This window comes from Trichosurus vulpecula, chromosome 4, assembly GCF_011100635.1.
Source record: "Trichosurus vulpecula isolate mTriVul1 chromosome 4, mTriVul1.pri, whole genome shotgun sequence".
Classification (NCBI taxonomy): Eukaryota; Metazoa; Chordata; class Mammalia; order Diprotodontia; family Phalangeridae; genus Trichosurus; species Trichosurus vulpecula.
In genome coordinates, this window is record NC_050576.1 from 192238920 (window position 1) to 192258323 (window position 19404).

The 19404-nt window shown below is 42.5% G+C and overlaps 1 protein-coding gene across 2 annotated transcripts in view; it reads right to left on the reverse strand.

Annotated features, from left to right (window-relative positions):
• Window positions 1-19404, reverse strand: part of MAP3K14 (mitogen-activated protein kinase kinase kinase 14) — a 49366-nt gene that overhangs the window by 17691 nt on the left and 12271 nt on the right. Inside the window, exons 1-2 of one of the 2 annotated variants that reach the window (XM_036757483.1) lie at window positions 2562-2811; window positions 1122-1191 (exon numbers count right to left, since the gene is read on the reverse strand). In XM_036757483.1, the coding sequence (XP_036613378.1) occupies window positions 1122-1191; window positions 2562-2811 (320 nt within the window). Of the gene's footprint in view, window positions 1-1121; window positions 1192-2561; window positions 2832-19404 lie in introns of those variants that run through there. The other variant, XM_036757484.1, reaches the window with a different exon arrangement.

Sequence of the window (19404 nt, forward strand, 5' to 3'; positions counted from 1 at the left end):
TACTCTGTTAAATGAGGGTAACTTCTGAGGCCCTTTTTAGTTCTAAATCTATGATTCTATGAACTCTGACCTCAGTAGACGCTTATGTTTAAAACCTACCCCAACATTTCCCAGAGGAGACAGGTGTGCAGTTTGGACACTTCACAAGTGTCTCCTAAGCAGGGCTGGTGGCCTGGGTAGCACTTCTCCAGGGCCACATGTCAGATGCCAGCAGAGATATTTCCCAGCATCCTCCCTGATGACAAAGGCATCAAAGGTGGAGGGAAACAAAGTGAACTAATGCCTAAGGAGAAAGAAACCTCTAGCCTGCAAGATATAGAAGCATCCGAAAAACTTATTTTGTGAAGAGAAAGGCTGGGCCAGTGTAATGTTAATAGAATAGGAAGATCTTCCCTGTCCATTAATAGGCCTATGTGACCACATGTGCTCAATCACAGCTGTGATACATCTTGAGTCACACAGAGCTCACTGGGGGAGGAACTTGCCTAAAGGGAAGCTTACTTAGGGGAAGCTTGCTTGCAGGAAGGCTTTCACACCTTTGGTACTAAGCTAATTAGGCATTGAGTCAGGAGGGTTGTGATACCTTCTGGCTCTGAGAAGTGTATATATATTCTGAGGTTGATATTTTGCTTTGGGGGTTCACTTATGAGAAGGACCTCTTGATTCCCTGGACAGGACTCTGAGTAGTTGTTTGTTCAGAGCTCCGCCAACCTAGTGGTGTACGTAGGTGGTTGTATTACTTTGTTCAGGCAGTTGGAGCCCTGTCTGTTTATCTTTGTGCTAATTTCTCTGCTTGTATTTTCTCCACGTTCAGGGTGCTGACCTTTCCCCTGAACAATGAATGTAATTAAAGTAAGATTGTTGACCCCTTTAAAGTTGCTTTCCTTTAGAAAAGCAGATCAAAGAATGGGTGCTAGCAGCCTCCTGTGTGCTGGTGCTACAGGTCTTACACATCCACAGCAGCTGCTAGTAGCACTGCTACTACTCAGCCAGTGAGCTTCGTCTTATTCCAGATGCCATCCCGCAGGAAGTGGTGAGGGGAATTGCTTGGGTTCAGTCAGTAGGGCAAAGGAGACACCAGTTAAATCTCCCTGCCTTCCCCTTTGAAGTTGCCTCCTTACCTGTACTGTTTTGAGCCAGCGATAAAAATCCTCTCTGAAAAGGTAGGACTGAACTCTTGGCTGTTCTCACCTGTTTGAAGGGGGTGGGGGAAGGGGAAGAGAAAGAACAAGTGTTCAACACTTAGGCGAGTTAATGTTAACAGAAAATAAGCACCTACATCAAGGCATGAAAAGTTTTACAGCAACCAAGCTGCAGTGCAATAAGCAGCTGTGCCCTAGTCCCTATAATATCTTCCCTTCCCTCTGGCCACTCGACGTCTTCTTCCACTGCCTGCTTCCTTGATCCTCTTCTCCTACCACTTGTGACCCCCATATCACCCCTCCTTTTGGGTTTTCATTCTCTTGACTGAATCTTACTGATTCTTTTCATATTGAGGCGTTAGCTGGAAAAAATTTAGGAGATTATCTTCTAGTCCAATTTCCTCCTTACTACAGATGAGGAGAATAAGGCCTGAGGAGAGGGGAGCAACTTGCCCCAGCAGGGGAGATGGGACTTTATGCCAGGTCTTATCCCTCATCTCTTTAGATGTGACTCTTTGGCTCCCCCCACAGTCTCTGACATCTCTAGACACCAATAAGAGGTGCCTAAAAGCATTCTGCAAACCTTAAGGTGCTATCTAAATGTGAGCTCTTATTACAGACTGGAGGTGGAGTGGGCAGAAGGGTTGTTTACCTTTGAAGACAACCTGCCCTGGTCAAAGACCCCACTCAAATTCTTCCTTGGTAGTGGCAATATCAGCTGAGGCCTCGAGAGGTAACTTGTGTCTAGCTCTGCTCTTGTCAGGGAGCCACTACTACTGTTGGCCTCTCCGAATTTACTCCTTTCCCAGGTAGGAAGATCATGACAGCAGGAGAAGGAGAAGGGGATGGGCCTTACAATACTACTTCTGTTTTATACCAGTCTAGCAGGGCCGGAGAGCTGGGTTGTAGATTCAAGGCACGTGTGGGGATGGACCTACCAAGTAGGTGAAGGGTCAAAGGGTACAGTCAAAAAGGGGGTCTTGCAAGAAATCTGCCCTCTTCCACATCATAGATCATAGATGTTGACATGACACAGACATGACCTCTCATCGATGCTTTTTGAGTCATCCGTGTTTCTCGTCATACATGAAGCTTCCTCCCTTTGCTGTGTGGAACAAATTACTATACTTTTCTCTATCCTGACTACAGCATACAGAGAGGGTATATATGTGACAGCTATTTGCAGAAAGTTAGGTAGCCCAGGAAACCTTGTAAACCTCCCACCAGATGTGGGGCTTGTATTTTGGGAGAGGTCTCCCAACTACACAAACCACTGATGAAACAAGGGAGAATGAGGCAGAAATTCACTGTTGTTTGAAAATTAAATCAAGACCCAGACTCAGATCTGCAGAGATGATGTAAAGGTATTGCTCTCTCTCCCTCCCCAGACCAGGAGTGCTGGGCTGGGTTACCACTTACATTCTGCTTGGGCGATGATAGAGATGGAGGCCGATCCTCCTTCCATGCCTTCCTTGGCCGTCCCTTTGGTGATTACATCATTCAGGATTTCCCATTGCCCACAGAAAACCCGGTTCTTCTCCACAGTTTCAAGCTTGCAGACAGAGCTGAACTTCTTGGCTGGAATCTGGCTCTTTCCCTTGGCAAGCTCCTTCTGGTGCCCAATATCTGAGTCTGGTGCACTTTGGCACATAATCTCCATCACTGCCATCTCACAGGTTCACTGAGACCCTGAGGGAAACCAAATCACATGTTGAAAATTCTCTTAATTCATTTACAATGTAACATTTTGAATTATTGTTACTTGTATTTTGGTCTTAGGCTATAATTTCCACAACGGTGGAGACAATGCTTTAGCTAAACTTTTTACTCTCCTCCTCACCCCAGAAAAGTATTTTATACATAGTGGCAGTTAAATGTGAGTTGAATAAATTTGATCAATACCAAAGAGGAAGATGGAGTGGACTGAAGGCAGGGCAAGGTCAGAAAAGAAAAACATCAGGAAAAGGAAAAGTGAGGTTTTTTTATCTTTTTATGCCACATGCATACCATTTCTTCCATGAATGCCCTTCTTGTCTTAACCTCCCCCCAGCCACGAATTAAGACCCTAGCGCTTTTTACCCTTCATAGGATACTGTCACACTATTCCTTGTTTTACTATCATTATTATCCCTTTAATAGTACCTTAATGCTATTCTGTATAACGCAGATGTCAATGTATGTCATATCCTTTACAGGCTATGAGTTCCTGTCTTATTCATCTTTGCATACTCTATGGCAGGGCGGTCTAAAATGCAGCCCAGGGGTCACATGTGGCCAGCCCACAGTGCGATTTATGCTGCCCACCTACAAGCATAGAAATTTACATAAATGCTTTAGTAAACAAGCCGAGCTACTGCAGAGCTCTCACTAAAATGGCAAATCAAAATATATTGTCTATTGTTTCAATAAAAACCTATGGTACCTTGAACACAAAAGGTACTCAGAAGTGTTGTTTTAATGTACATATATATACACACACACATGCACACATGTATACATACATATATTAAAATACAGAAATATTATACATAAAACAAAAAGAGGAAAAAAATCTCTAACTTGACCTTTTGAGAAGTTTCATGGTAATGTCCTCCATACATGTAATGTATCAGCAAGGTTTTTGCATCAAACGCACGCACGTGACAATTTTAAAATCCATCCACAACTCTCCCCAACAACAAAGAATTCAATTTTGTTCCTCTCATAATGAAAATACACAGATCCTAACTGAAATAGTCCCTGTCCTCAAGGAACTTAATTACATTCTATCAGGAGAGTCAACATGCATACACATAAGAGTAAATAAAACAAATCCGAGGCATTTTTGTAGGAAGAGGTACTAGTGGTTGGGTGGGTAAATCATAAAAGTTCTCTTGTAGGAGTGGGTTCGAGCTGAACTTTGAAAGAAACTTGGGGATTCTAATGGGTAAAGGTCAGGAAGAAGACTGAGAAGGACTGCATGTGCAGAGGTATGGAGTGGCGCAGGTAGAATGTTGTGTAGAAGACAAAGAAGGCCAGTTTGGCTAGCTCAGAGCTGGGGAACCTTTGGCCTCCAGGCCACAACTGGCCTTCTAGGTCCTTGGGTGAGGCCTTTTGACTGAGTCCAAGTTTTACAGAACAAATACTTTTATTGAGGGGACTTGTTCGGTAAAGTTTAGATTCAGTCAAAGGGCTGCACTTGAGGGCCTAGAGGGCCACTTGTGGCCTCAAGGCTTGCAGGTTCCCCACCCCTGAACTAGACCATAGTTTCTGAAGGGGACTAGTGTATAATGAGGTTGGAATCAGATTGGAGTCTGGTTGTGAAGGGCTTGAAATGCCAAACAGAGGCATTTTATTTCATTCTAGAGGCAACAGGGAACCACTGGTTCATTACGCAGGAAAGTGACAGTCAGACCCTGTGCTTTAGGAAGATCAATTTGGCAGCTGGGCGGAGAAGGAACAGGAGAGGGCGGAAACTTAAGGTAGAGAAAACAATTGAGGCCATTGTCCCAGCCTTCACCAAAATAAGGAGAGGCTGTCATAATAATTCAGGTGAGAGGTGGCAAGAGAGAGAAGGGAATGATGTGAGAGATGTTGGCTATGTGGGTTAAGTGACGGTGTGGAGTCAAGGCTGAAAACCTAGACAATTTTGACAGAGCTTGGGAAATTTGGGGGAGGGATGGGTTTTGGTGACAAGATGAGTTGCTTTAGCCATGGAAACTAAGGATGGACAAATGGATCTGAGTATTATCTGCAAAAAGCTGATAATGAACCCCCATGGGAGCTGATGGGGTCATCATGAGAGAATATAGAGAGAGGAGAAAAGAGTCCAGGGCAGATCCTGGGGAAGGGAGTGAGCTATACCCACATTTAAGGGGCAGGATATGGATAATGAACCAGCAACAGTGACTAAGGAGTGGTCAGCAGTGTCATGAATACCCAGTGAAGAGAGTCTCCAGAAAGAGAAGGTGGTCCACAGTTACAAGATGCTACCTGTGTTGAGGTCAAGAAGGATAAAGATGGACAAAGGCTATAGACCATCTGACTTAGCCATTAAGACATCACTGGTAACTTTGGAGAGAGCACTTTTACTTGGGTGATGAGGTCAGAAGTGAGATTACAAGGGGCTGAGGAATGAAGCAGAGGAAACTTGTGTAGACTGCCAGGGTGGATGTGGATCTCTCTCTGTTAATACGGCTGGGGTTCTTAGTTTCAAATACTTTTGTCTAACAAAAAGGATTTTGGTCACATGTCGGACACATAAATATAATCAGTAGTGATCTTCATATCCGTTTGTCACCTGCTTGAGACATGGAGAGCCTTACCTATTCTTAGGTTAGTTCACAGTGGATTATTATCCTTTTAAAAATATGAGAAATAAGCAGATTTTTTTAAGTGTTCTGACACTAACCACAAAAAACATATTACATTCTGGATGTAAATCGTGTATGTCAAACTAGAGGCTTAGATCCTTAATTTCCCAGGATGCATCATGGCTTTGTGGCTCTCCAGAAGCAACTGGCATGCTTCCTACTGTAATGTTTGTATGGAATTGCTTTTTAAAAATTTAAGAACACTTCTAACCATTCAAATTCAGAAAACAGCAGAGGCTAAAATTGTTTCATTGTCTATCCACCCCTACTCCAATCCTCTCCAAACATGAGCTACTACTGATCAGAATATGAAAGGAAGAAACAAAAGTTCATCTTTCTCCTGGCCACTTTCTCTCCTATAATCAAAGAAACGCATCAGCAGAGGGCCTGACCCTGCTAGAATTTTGTGTAAACAACTAAGCCACTCTTCAACAAAACAATCACAAAATCTTGGTCCATGTTATTTTTAAAGTTCATAAAAAGGCAAGTGTACTCCTGACTATACCAGGATTTTTTTTTTATTCAATGAATAATAACAAGGTATCGAATGCAGACAGTTACTCACTGAAAGTAATTTTTTTAGGTGGTTTAAGGTAAGAGTTAATAGGAACAAAAAAATGACAGTGTCCTCTAACTTGGCTCAGTTGTTTACTCCGTGGGCCCTCAGCACTTAAGGACTCAGCTTGTACTCCATCCTTTTCCAGGTGAGTATGCTTTGTCTTCCTAGACTAGAATTACGTTGGTCCTTCATTCTTGAAGAGGACCAACGATAACTCGAGAGTGGTGTCTTGACTTGCTTGTGAATTGGCTTTAAGTGAGGCAGAGCTGTGCGAAGTCTTAAGGCTCAAAGAAGGACCAGGCCCATCCTCCTTCAGACCTACCCTCCCTGCTGTGACTGGTACAATACAGGTTCTCCCTACGTTGCAGACCCTTGACTAAAACTGTTAACTGCTAATATAATGTGTATACATGTCTACATCTACCTATGTATAACCACACACACACATCAGTCAGCAATCGTATATTAAGCCCTTACCATGTGCCAAGCACTGTGCTAAGTACTTAAGTGCTACGGATACAAGGAAAGCAAAAACACGGTCCCTGTCTTCAATGAGCTCACATTCTAATTGAGGAACGTGCAAATAACTACATCCATATAAGACACAGATACTGCAAATCAGACATAATCTCAGAGGTGAGGAAGTAGTGGGCAAGGGGGAGAATGAGAGCTGAGAGCGGAGTGCTGAAGGAAGCCAGGAGGCAGAGCATTCCAGGCATGGTAAAAAGGCCAGGGAAAAGGTAGAGAGGTGGGGGATGGAGCGTCACATGTCAGAAACAGCAAGATGGTCAGTGTAGTTGGATAACAGAGTACGTGAGGTAAGGTATAAGAAGACTGGAAAAGTTGGAAGGGGCAAGTTTGTGAAGAACTTTAAACAGGATTTTCTATTTGATCCTGGAGGTAATAGGGAACCATTGACGTTTAGTGAGTAGGGAGAGAGGAGGTGACCTGGTCAGATCTGAGCATTAGGAAGATGACTTTTGGCTGCTAGGTGGAGGATGGAATGGATGGGGGAAACACTGGGCGAGGGACCAACCAGCCGGTGATTGCAATGTTCCCGCTGTGAGGTGATGAGGCCTGATCTGGGGTGACTGAGTTGGAGGTTACACATAGGCTGGGAAAGACCTTTAGCGATCATCTCCTTCAACTCCCTCATTTTTCAGATGATTAAAAAGAGGCCCAAGGAGCTAAAGTGTCTTTTGTCTTCTAACCCGGTGCTATTCACATACCACTATTTCCTTCTTTGGGTTTTTTATTTTGCAAAGAAGATGAAAGGACTGATTATTTTTCACATGGGATTTTTATTTTTTTACTACAAACACAAACATTTCCTTTCACGAAAGATAGAAAAAGGATATTATTCATGACACTGTGAACCTCTATTAGAGACAGCTTAAAAAAAAACTGATTGAAGTAGGTAGTCCTAACGCTAATCTACTTATCCATGTACATGGTGTTTTCCAGTGTTTTAGAAGGATGACCTTCAACACCAAAATATGCAAAAGATACCTGCCTTACAAAACTGATTTATTCCACAAAATCCAGCAAACCAGTGGCACAGATGGGACCAAAATCTACGTATCTTGACTACTTATCACAAATTTGTTGAATATTTTGGAAACTCCCAACATCAAACCTGATGTAATTTAAACCCACTCAAAATACAACCAAGCACCTCTCCCTGGGACAACAGAGGCCTAGCTCAGAAAGCCTTCAATTCATCGTGGAGTTAAGTGGAGGCAGCCATCTTGTTTCTGACAGGTAGTCAGAGAGTGGCAACTGTCCTTCTGTTACCAGGGTTTAGGAGAAATTGCCCTTGCTAAGGAGAAGTGGATGCTTTGGCTTAGGCAGCCAAGTCCATACATCCCTCATGGTTTTGCTTATGACTCAACCAACCTTGGCAGGCTTACAAGCCAAGATAACAAGGAGCACATTCAGGGGCTAACTTAACAGACAGCAGCTGCAGCCCTAGAGCACAACTGGTGAAGGACACCAGGCTAGCAGTATTAAGGTATCACCTCCCCAGGGAAACACGATGAGTGCCAGAAAGCTGTAAAGCAATCCCCCGTGGCTGGCTTCAGAGCCTTCCATCAGCCACATGACGGTGACTCAGGCACTCAGTGAACTATCCTCCAAGTTCACTCAGCTATTCTCGTGTATAATTTTGCCCAACAGCTGTGAACACCCACTCCCCTCTCCCAGTTCTCCAAACTTCTGCATTGGGTGTTAGGCTGAAAAAAAAAAAAGCAACAACTCAGATCAACTGCAGAAGAGACCAATGGGGAAAATGAAGAACTGAGAGCTTTGTTCCTAAGATTACTTGGATATCTAAGAGACGTCACCATGCTGAAATGGCAAAAGACAAGAACAGCGATGTCCTATCTGATATTCCTAGCCACGTGGCAAAGCAGAAGCCCAGAAGCTTGGAGCTAAGGAGTTAGTGGCCCTAGGATGACCCTACTCCTGCCTTGAAGCAGACTGAAAGAAAACCTACAGCCTAAAAACGCTCATCTGCCAGGAAAATTTTCCCCAGCCCTGCCCATGTTTCCCAAACACACCCTCACCAGTGTGTAGCCATGCCTATGCTCTCCTATTAACCCTAGTATGATAAAGCTGAGACCACAGGAAGTTGCTTACACCCAAACCTACTCTGTGTTCGCCACGTTCCCAAGAAAACCAAGGAGTAATAGAGGGGAATTAGATTATTCAACATCTTCAGGGCCCCAGCATGTATTTATGGGCACACTATATTGTAGTCCCCCAAGGTTCTTTAATAGCTTTGTTTTTGCCTTCTCCAAGTAAGTCAATAGGAGGTTTGTTTGGGGACTTTTCGGGGGGGGGGGGTGACTGGGGCAGTCTTACAATGAATAATTTAATAAATGTTTATCAAACATCTACTACATATGCAGAGAGGACCTGGGTCTGAGGGTTGGCTTGGCTACTCACTAGCTGTGCAGCCTGGGGCAAGCCTCTTCCCTACACTTGGCTTTTGTTTCCTTATCTATGAAATGAAGGCGTCCTCTGAGATGAACTGTAAGGGGCCTTCCAGCTTGAGGTCTAAGATTCTTCTGATCCTATAAGCCAAGATTTTTTAGTGCTACCCGGCAGGCGGTTGGCCTTGCGGGGAATTCAGGCTTCCTGAATGAATCTGGTCCATCAATGCCATGGGCTGGAAGGGACCTCCGAGGCCACCTAGCCCAACTCCTACCTGACTCAGAACCCCCATTTCCAACATCAACAAGTGCTTGATCCAGCACTGCTTGAGGCGATAACAGTAACAGTGACAATACTAGCTGGTGTTTATTTAGCACTTCTGAGGTTTGCAAAGTGCTTTACACGTTATTTATCTACACAACACTCCTCCCCGTTACAGATGAGGAAACTGACAGGGATTAAGTGACTTGCCCAGGGTCACACAGCTAATAAATGTCTGCCACTAGATTTGAACTCACTTCTTCCTAACTCCAAGTCCAGGATTCTAGTCACTTTGCTTTTCTAGACCTCAGGCCTCTCATGTAAAACAAGATTATCTCTAAGGTCTCTTTTAGGTCTAGATTGTATATGAAACTATGAAAGTTCTTTTGTTGATGACTGATGATCTCATAGAATTGCTGTGTTAGATGTAGGAGACTGGACTAAATACATATTAACTTGAAGAGAAACATGGGAAACCAGTTGTTTAAAACATCAACCACCACCACCACCAACAGCACCACCAAAAAGCCACCTAAACCCTCAATCTTTGACATAGCATGTTAGAAGGATCATTTCTTATTTTGCCTAAAAGTGGACTCTTGGGAAAGAAAACCCAAACATAAACAGTGGTTAACTAAGGGGTCTGCTGAATAGAGCATCACTAAACATTTTCATCATTGTGTTCCCGTTAAGTCAACCATTTTAACAGGCTGAGATGCTGGATGCCAAATTCAATGCCAAAGGGTTGAAAAGTGCTGCCCGTTCACTTCTCTCCCACAATGTTCACAAAAGTGAACTCTGAAGTCTAACAGCCCTTACCTAACTAGGCCAGCCTATACACAGTGAGGCATGCATGACATACATGCCCTGAGCTCTGTTCACCGAACATACTCAGTCCAAAGCACTGCCTGCTACAACCCCGTCTTGTCCTATTAACATGCATTTCATGTCAACTTCAAGCTAAGCATCATAGTAGGTGTTCTGCAGGGCATACAAAACAAACACAGCCCTTGCCTTCTTTGGCCCACCAGGCAAACCAACAGCTCCCGGCCTAACCCGGCTGCTGCCTAATGTTGAAGCTTTGTCCACCTCATTTCTCAGCCCCCAAGTGGGTTAGAGTTTCCTCATTTTCAAAATTGGCTCCCACTTGACTACACACGTACAACCTATATTAAATTGCTTATCTTCTCAATGAGGCGGGGAGGAGAGGGAAGGAGAAAATTTGGAACTCAAATTAAAAAAAGAATGTTAAAAGTTATTTTTAAATGTAATTGGGAAAAAATAAAATAGAAATCATTAAAAAATTGGCTCCTACTTATACTGAGCATTTTTAAGAGATGTATTGTGACCAAACTGGAGATATACAGGAGTAATGTCCAATGCTAAGACAATATGTTTTCTGGATTTCGGCACCATTTGGTCTTGTTATCATCTTAGCAAGTTACTTCAGTCCCCCCTATGCCTCAGTGTCCCCATAAGTAAAATGGAGATTTAAAAAGCCCTGTAATCTTACAGGACCACTACGAAGACTTCTTAATGCTGAAAATGATACTGAGTGATCAGGACAGACCAATGTAAATCCCTAATAATTATTTTAATTAGAAATGGAAACATATACTTTGAATTCATAGTGGGAAAAATTGCAGAAGTGGGATGACTCAACTTCCTTAATAATTAATTAGCTTTAAACCAAATTCACTTCAGTACTGCTTGTGACCTTCTACCTTGCCTAGACACCAGGTTTCATTGGGACAAGCCTGGCTGTGGTTGCCAAGAATGAAAAACTGAGGCTACAAAGGCTTGTTATGCGAGGTAAGTAAAAGGGAGAGAAGGCAGTGATTGGCAGAGAAGACCTGGCTGAAAAGACAACCCCAAAGCCAAGAGATTCCAATCTACTTTTCCAACTGTACCTCTCACTACCACACACTCACTCACTCCTTACCCCCAACCCTTTGCTCCACTCAGACTGGCCTTTTCTCTGTTTCAAGCAAGAATTCCTAGTTCCACATTTTACTGCCCCATGACCCTTCCCACTTTGATTACTTGCCCTCCCCACTCATTTCTGCTTTACCAAATCTCAACATCTTTTAAAAGAAACCTCCTTCAAGAAACTTTCCCTAACTATCCTGGCCCAAGGTGATCTTTTTCTCCTCTGAATGTCTAAAGCAGGGCTTCTTAAACTTTTCCCACAGACCCTTTCTGTTCTGGTTGGTACTGCAGGGCTTGAGGGCTTGTGCAGTGCAAAGTGCCTGTGCTTTGTGTTCAGAACCAAGGCTGCACTGAAGTTATACAAGCGCTGCCAGAAACACCCCCGTGTTCGATTTTGAATTAAGTTTTGGTTGTTGTATGTTCAGAAATCTCTTATTGTTGCCAAATTTTTCACATGGTGTTGCAACCCACAGTTTAAGAAGCACCGGTAGAGCAGTGGTGTTAAACTCAAACAGAAACGGGGGCCATTAAACTGCACGTAAGGATCCATGTAGGCCAAATATTGATTTAGAAAACCACATATTAATATTATCTAAGTTTTATGTATTTTTATTTGCTTGTTCAATATTTCCAAATGCATTTTAATTTAAATCAAAGCACTGGTAGCTGTGCAGCCCATGAGGCAGGGTGTTTGAAGCATGCAGTATAGAGGACTTACTTGCTATAATGATCATTTGGCACCCAGGGTATACAACCTAGTGTTGCTATTTTCTATGCCTCTGCCTTCACTTTCCAAATAGGCTGTAAGTTGCTTGAGGGCAGGGCCCACATCACATCTAGAGGTAGTTGCTGCCTAAAGCACCTAGTAAACACTCAATTAAATATTTGCTAATCTACAACAAATGTAACAATTACAGGCAGGATCAAGACAAAGGTCATAACACAGACTTACTTTTCATGTTTACATGGGTAGAGGGAACAAAGTTGTGACACCCTACTTCCCTAGGCCTAGGTGACAGCATCTCTAACTCCACTACTGGGTAGAAGTGTGACTGGCAAAGACCCTTGATACTGGTAGGTGAACAGCTCATCGCCCAGGCACTACTATTGTTACCAAATCCTTTCAGAATGCTGCCTCATCAATGGAGGGAGTTAAGAAAGGGATTCTCAACAGCAAGATAAGAAAAGCTGAACTGATTTTTGGGAAGCAGATAGCAAGCAACCTACTTCTGGGGTTTTTAATTTAAATTTAGTGTTATATCTCTTTTTCCTCCTCTTCAAAAACATAAAAACTCCAGTGTTTGGTGGCACACTGGGACTCTGTGAAGGTACAGAGGTCCCGGGTTGCACATATCTTTGCCAGAATACAGGGTCTTGATGCCTGCCTGGGCTTAAACTGTTTAGTGTGTGTCTGCCATGATCATAAGGAACACAGAGGAACCTAAGGGGCTTCAGGCAATACTTCACTTTATAGATCGGGAAACAGAGGCGATGAGACAATAATACACACCAGTGGTTAGTGGCAGAGCCAGAACTAGAAGTCGGGGCTCAGGCCAGAGTGGCCATCCTGTATAAGAATGCTACATCTGGAATCACAAGATCTAGGCTGGAGTCCATGACCTTGAACTGGAATGAACCCAGATGATGCAATCTGGTAGACAGCCACAGAGGAGAGAGGGATGCTGGGAGCTAAATGAAAACATTACCATAGGTGCACACAATCTCAGAGCCACCCAGGTGGGCCCTAGGACAAGTTGTAGGACCAAATAATCAAATCTTCCCCTTTGACTGTGCTGCAGAGGAGAAATAAAAGATCACAAAAACATGTATGCAGGGAAAAACTAGGAGTGAATCATGGTGGAGGCTTACATATTGGCACTGAGGGGAAACTTATCTAGCAAGGATAAAGAGAATGGATTAGTTAGGATTTTTAAAAAAACCAGTCTCAAGTATAGGACACTATTACTTATAAGATTAAATATGAACTCCACTTTTTGGCATTTAAAGCTCTTTATAACCCGGTTCTTTCTTACTTATCTAGTCTTACACTTTATTCCTTGCACTGTTCAGTGATCCAGCTACACTGGCCTAATTGATGTGCATCACACACAATGCTCCATCTCCCACCTCCATGCCCTGGCATTGGCTGCCCCCTCACTGTTCCTCAAATAAACCATGCCTATTTTGGATCTTTCCCACATCCAAACACCTTTGCTTATTCTATACCCTTCCCACCTACCCCCTTCTATCTACATGCTAGTCATTTCTTCAAGGGAGAGGGAAGACTTGGGCTCACAACTTTCCTCTCCCACCAGGCTTTTTCCAAGTGCTCTAGAGTACCTACTGTGTGCTGCACTGGGCACTTAACCACATACAGCCATGCCTTCATCCAAGGAGATGGCAGATGTAAAAGTATTTGAAAGCTATATTCAATCACCAAGCATTTATTGAGTGCCTACTATATACCCGGCACTGTTCTAAAACACTGGGGATAAAAGAAGAGCAGGCAGACAAAAACAGTGCCTGCCTTCAAGAAACCCATATGCTAATAAAGGAGATACCATGTAAATGTACACCATGGGGTGTAAGGAGAGTTCAGGGAAGACTAGTACTCCTGGTGTGAGGGCTGCTGAGCCCTTTCGTGGCTCCTTTCCACCTTTGGTGTCCACCTGATCTACGTAACTCTCACCTGTGGCTCCAAGAAGCTGTAGCATGCACAGCAGCCATACCCTGGTAAACTGTTTTGGCAGATGAGCTAAATCAGGCTGAGGGTAATTGAGGGATCTCAAACCCGTCGGAGTTAGGGGGGTGTCTATCGCAAGAATGTGAAGACTTCCCCGGGCGGGGGAGGGGGGGAATGCGCAGATGAAAACAATTTGTTCCAACAGTCATGAAGGCAGCTGAAGCAGATGCTGTGGAGCATGCAGAGCCTGCTTAGACGTCAAGGTCATCCACTGCATCTTGAGCCATCGCCAGTTATCTTGACTCTGTTCTGCCACTGGACCGTGATGACTGGAGGACAGAGTGAGGCCGACAACCTCGAGCAACCCTCGCCTCACTTAAATCCAATTTATGCACAAATCAAAAGACATCACCCATACCACTTTACCATTTTTACCTGTCTCAAAGCCCTGGAGGTAGGGTGGTGGAGTGGAAACTGGGCAAAATCCCAAGAATGCTACTTGCTGCTTGTGTGACAGTTGGGTAGTCGCTTTCCCCCTTCAGGCCTCAGCTGAACTAGATGATATCCAAGGTCTCTTCCAGCTCCAAATCTTTAAGTGTTTTCTGTCTGAGGAGGGCACATACTATGAATTTAATCAGTTGTGACTCAGGAAGGGGGAAGGTAATTCAAATCAATTTCATCAGCCAGTCTTTCAACTTCTGTAGCCAAGGCTTCCTACATCTATTTATAGGCAACAAGCACCAACTTCTGTTAACAGTCCTGCTTGAGAGCCTCTTGTGAAAAATGTTTGGAGGCACTGAGTAACCCTGTGACCAGAGAAAAACTTGGCAGCCACGGAACTGGTGGGGGTTAGAGCCGAGAGGGCAGGGAAAGGCTGGGTATACAGAAGGCCAGGCCTACTCCAGGAAATTCTAGCCAAGCAAGTTTTTTTCCTGGCTGGCCTTTCCCTACTTCTTTATAAAATCTACAGCTGTTTGAGACATGCTTCCTTCCCTTTACATTCTCTCCTCCCTTTTCTGGGGCCTGAGGTAGCAGCCAATAGCCATCAATCTACAAATATTCCTTTAACACCTGACTCTTTTTGAGTTACAGTACTAACTCCTACAGGAAACATAACAATATATAAAACCTATAGTCCTTTCCCTTGAGGAATTTACAGTTTCTTTGGAAAGACATAATGTAGGCTGTAAGAGATCACAGAGTGGAAAGGGACTAGCAATTGTCTAGTTCAATCCCTTCCTTTTATAGTAGAGGAAACCAAAGCTGTGAGAGGTTGAATGAATTGCCCTGTTTGAACTCAAATCTACTATTACAATTGCTGCTTTCTATTCAACACACCTCTATGGTACCTCTGACACATGATTATCCAGAGTCTAGTGAGGGAAAGGTCACAGGCCTCTGGAAGCCATCTATTCTTTAGCAGAGGCAGCACCACACACTGGTGAATGCTGAACTGAAAGGACAGACTTGGATAGCCGGTCTACCGGATCACTGGCAGTGACTTGATCACTCTCAGTCTGTTTCCATATCTGTAAAACAGGGACAATGTCGATTGTATCTACCTCACAAAGGGATGTTTTGAGAATCAAACAAAAGCCCTCAGCAAACTTTAAAGCATTATCAGTTGTTGTAATCATCATATTGCTGGACTGGTTTAACTGTTTAAAGAGCTCCTCCTTATTCTGAGCCAAAGTTTGCCTTCTGGGAACTTCCACTTACTGGTTGTAGGTGTCACATATGCTACATACTAATTATCTATAAATAATAAATGCCAATACAGGAATTCAGAGCAGGGAGAGAACACTGTGGGCTGGATTTTTTAAGAACCTTTGGAATACACAAGGCAGGAGAGTTTAATAACAAGTGATTTAATAACCACTCTACTGTCTTTGTTGGTGTAGGCTGCAGAAGCAGTACATGAACTCCAAACATAGCAGGTGCTTAATAAATGCTTGCTGATGGACTAAATGAACAGGTCTGGGGTTAGAACCCTGGCTTTCTCGTGGTGAAGAATGGAAGGAGTGCAGTGAAGAGCTCTGGATCGTTTGAATATTCTGGTGCCTTGTGTGTAGGCGCATGAGCAGCCTGAGCACAAGTGAACAGAAGTAAACCTTGGAAGCCAGAATGCAGAAGTTAGTACAAGCCCCAAAGCCTATTAGTGAGAAGTGTGGGGAATGGCCCAAGGGGAAGCAACATAGTTAAGAGTTGTTGCCTGAAGAGCACACTGATCTGGTCTATGATCAGAAAGACCAAATCTGAGTTTGTTTTGAGAAACTTCAAAAAGGCAGCACAGAACAGGGACGCTTGTCAGGACTGTGCTAGGTTACTCTTAAAGGTTCTGATGGCCTAGGTTTCTTAAGGAGAGTTGAAGGACGGAGGAAACAATGATATCTTCATTTTTACTAACAACCCTATGTATTTTAATTTTATAAAAATATTTGTCTGAGAAGGCTTCACCAGACCTCAAAATAGGACCACAAAAAAGTTAAAAACCCCTGGTTTAGTCTGCTCCTGTTAACAGCTACCACTTAGGTCAGTAAACTGAGGTAGAGGTTAAATAACTTGCCCAGAGTCACACAGCTAGTAAGTGTGTAAACACATTCCAACTCATGTCTTTCTAAGTCCAGGTCCAATTCTCAGTCATAATTACTAAGTAACACAGGGTATCACTCCTCTTCTGTACTCAATGTCTTTACAAATGAGGCCAGTAGTCTTTGGCCACATATTCTGTGATTTGATTGAAGGGTATTACAGAACTACCGGGGGGGGGGTTCCTAAAGTCTGGACACATAGGAAATGTGGAGTTATTGCATGGAGTTCATGTGAATCTGGCAAAGTGCATCAACCTTTGCATCACAAATGATGGAAATCATATTGAAGATGTTATTTGTTAATATTTCAATTAAATAAAAATTTCATTCATTCATTTCATTTCTTGAAAATACGCATTTTTGCCTATGTGTCCAGACTTTAGGAATACCCTGTATGATAACATTTTCATTCTAGTCTTCAATTTCTTTCATTTACTACTGCATTAGGAATCAAAAAGCTAACTCTACAATTCCTTAGGGATCACTGGAAACAGAGAATACAATGTAGATCACTAAAGAAAACTAGCCTCAAGGGAAAAAATTACTGCTCACTTAACATTACAGATGTGTTCCTCAAAAGTTACATATAAGTCAAATCAATATTTAACAATTTGATCATATTTCAATGTCTTAGGGGAGATGCTTTCTAAAGAATATAGAAAACTGCCTTTAATACATATAGGCTGGGGAATAAGGGTGTTCTGCTTATTAAACTATATATTCTGCTTAACTTTAAGGTAATTGGATGACCAATTTCTAAAGAGTTAGATATAAAACTACATTGAACATAAGCTAAATTGTGAATATTCTTATTTGAATTTCTGATTAGAGTCTAGGAATATAAGAGTTCATTAAACTATGGCAAATATGTTTATTTTTTATTTAATATTTTTAGTTTTCAGCATTGATTTTCACAAGAGTTTGAATTACAAATTTTCTCCCCATTTCTACCCTCCCCCCTACTCCAAGAGGGCATATATTCTGGTTACCCCATTCCCCAATCAGCCCTCCCCTTCTGTCACCCCACTCCCCCCCCCCACCCCCTTTTCCCTTACTTTCTTGTAGGGCAAGATAGATTTCTATGCCCCATTGCCTGTATATCTAATTTCCTAGTTGCATGCAAAAACTTTTTTTTTTGAACATCTGTTTTTAAAACATTGAGTTCCAAATTCTCTCCCCAAGAAGGCAAGCAATTCAACATAGGCCACGTGTGTATCATTATGTAAAAACCTTCACAACTCATGTTGTGAAAGACTAACTATATTTTGCTCCTTCCTATCCTATCCCTCTTTATTCAGTTTTCTCCCTTGACCCTGTCCCCTTTCAAAAGTGTTTGTTTTTGATTGCTTCCTCCCCCCATCTGCCCTCCCTTCTATCATCCCCCCCTTTTTTAAATCTTCTTCCTTTTTCTTTCCTGTGGGGTAAGATACCCAATTGAGTATGTATGGTATTCCCTCCTCAGGTCAAATCTGATGACAGCAAGATTCACTCATTCCCCTCACCTGCCCCCTCTTCCCCTTTCTACAGAACTGCTTTTTCTTGCCACTTTTATGTGAGATAATTTACCTCATTCTACCTCTCCCTTTCTCCCTCTCTCAATATATTCCTCTCTCATCCCTTAATTTGATTTTTTTACATATCAACCCTTCATATTCAACTCACCCTGTGCCCTCTGTCTCTCTATATATGTATATTCCCTTCAGCTACCCTAATACTGAGGTCTTATGAATTATACACATCATCTTTCCATGTAGGCATGTAAACAAAACAGTTCCACTTTAGTAAGTCCCTTATGATTTCTCTTTCTTGTTTGCCTTTTCATGCTTCTCTTGATTCTTGTGTTTGAAAGTCAGATTTTCTATTCTGCTCTGGTCTTTTCACTGAGAAAGCTTGAAAGTCCTCTATTTTATTGAAAGTCCATATTTTGCCCTGGAGCATGATACTCAGTTTTGCTGGGTAGGTGATTCTTGGTTTTAATCATAGCTCCACTGACCTCTGGAATATCATATTCCAAGCCCTTCGATCCCTTAATGTAGAAGGTGCTAGATCTTGTATTATCCTGATTGTATTTCCACAATACTCAAATTGTTTCTTTCTGGCTGCTTGCAGTATTTTCTCCTTGATCTGGAAGCTCTGGAATTTGGCGACAATATTTCTAGGAGTTTTATTTTTGGGATCTTTTTCAGGAGGCAATTGGTGGATTCTTTCAATTTCTATTTTACCCTCTGGCTCTAGAATATCAGGGCAATTCCCTTGATAATTACTTGAAAGATGATGTCTAGGTTCTGTTTTTGATCATGGCTTTCAGGTAGCCCAATAATTTTTAAATTATGTCTCCTGGATCTATTTTCCAGGTCAGTGGTTTTTCCAATGAGATATTTCACATTGTCTTCCATTTTTTCATTCCTTTGTTTCTGTTTTATGATATCTTGATTTCTCATAAAGTCACTAGCTTCCACTTGCTCCAATCTCATTTTTAAGGTAGTATTTTCTTCAGTGGTCTTTTGGACCTCCTTTTCCATTTGGCTAATTCTGCCTTTCAAGGCATTCTTCTCCTCATTGGCTTTTTGGAGCTCTTTTGCCATTCGAATTAGTCTATTTTTTAAGGTGTTATTTTCTTCAGTATTTTTTTGGGTCTCCTTTAGCCAGACATTGACTTATTTTTCATGGTTTTCTCTCACCACTCTCCTTTCTCTTCCCAATTTTTCCTCTACTTCTCTAACTTGCTTTTCCAAATCCTTTTTGAGCTCTTCCATGGCCTGAGACCAATTCATGTTTTTCTTGGAGGCTTCTGATGTAGGCTCTTTGACTTTGTTGACTTCTTCTGGCTGTATGTTTTGGTCTTCTTTGTCACCAAAGAAAGATTCCAAAGTCTGAGTCTGAATCTGAGTCCATTTTCACTGCCTGTTCATGTACCCAGTCAAATTACTTGACCCTTGAGTTTTTCATGGGG